General features: G+C 50.9%; 1 protein-coding gene across 1 annotated transcript in view; it reads right to left on the minus strand.

Annotated features, from left to right (window-relative positions):
* The window catches only part of LOC103781087, a gene marked incomplete at its 3' end in the record, with an annotated part of 15,777 nt that extends 14,933 nt beyond the window's left edge, over positions 1–844 (minus strand). The window contains exons 1-3 of the mRNA XM_008948788.1: positions 669–844; positions 509–567; positions 282–374 (exon numbers count right to left, since the gene is read on the minus strand). Of these exons, the coding sequence (XP_008947036.1) occupies positions 282–374; positions 509–567; positions 669–697 (181 nt within the window). The remainder of the gene's footprint in view (positions 1–281; positions 375–508; positions 568–668) is intronic.
* Positions 845–1,045: the final 201 nt, after the last annotated feature.

The following is a 1,045-nucleotide window of genomic DNA, read 5'->3' on the forward strand; positions in this document are numbered from 1 at the left end:
GTCCTTTCTTCTCATACTATCCCTTCTCCTTTCTCCAGCTCGCTAGCTGCAAGGGGCAGAGGGATGCTTGTGGCTGTTGATCCAAGCTATACTATGTGGGGATATTGGCCAAACTGAGGTGCAAGAGGGCAGGTCTGTGTGGCAAGGATGTTTTGCAAGTTCTTTGGGCTCAGTTACCATATTACTGCTTAGATGGCAGCAGCATCCCAAACACAGACACTGTGATCACTTAGGTGATTCCCCAGCCTTCATGGTACTCAGAACAGCCTCTTGTGACTCACCATTGATTTCCAGCTGGAAGAACTTTCCCTGGAGCAAGAGTTTATTTAGTTTCATCCAAAAGATCCTGGAGCGGCAACTGCTCTCTACAAACCCTGGTGGGAGCACATATAGAGCAGATGAGCTAGTGGGACTGAAGGGCAGTGAAGAGGCACATCTTATTACAAACAAAATTACTGAGTTCTCATCCTTGGCTCTCCTCACTATCCTTTTGCCATGTTTCACCAACCTGGGGGAGCCATCTGCCTCCCTTGTCCCGGCCAGAACAGCATGAAAAGCAGCCAGATCCTGCAGTATAAGTACATGAAGAATAATGGGGTGAACAGAGGAAAAACAAGAAAAAAGGTCAAAATGGAAAATGGACAAGACAGTGACCAAAGTCTCATTACCTGCACAGCGAGTAACCCACAGCCTCCATCTGTCCCCAGAGACCTGTGCATGGGCAGCGAAGTCCTCCTCCCTTTCAAGTCCAGCTGACCCAGCAGTGGAGAGGGAACTTGGCCGGACCCAAAAGCAAAGGTATAGCTGACCTTTCACAACAGAGATTGTGCTGTCTTCTCCAAGCCTGGTGTGTGAATCAGAGAGGCTGGTGGCTTCTGTTGTGGCAGGATGCCTGGGCTGAATCTCGCAGTGCCCTCCGTTATCTGAGCCCCTGGCAGTGGGAGGCAGCTCCCCCCTGCTGGGAGGGCAGAGCACCCTTCTGCCAGGTATTTACAAGGTCAGATGCTGCTGCTGAGCCTGATTTTAACGGGTGCAGCAGAGGGTG

This window comes from Merops nubicus, unplaced genomic scaffold (assembly GCF_000691845.1).
Source record: "Merops nubicus isolate BGI_N331 unplaced genomic scaffold, ASM69184v1 scaffold37041, whole genome shotgun sequence".
In the NCBI taxonomy this organism is placed as follows: domain Eukaryota; kingdom Metazoa; phylum Chordata; class Aves; order Coraciiformes; family Meropidae; genus Merops; species Merops nubicus.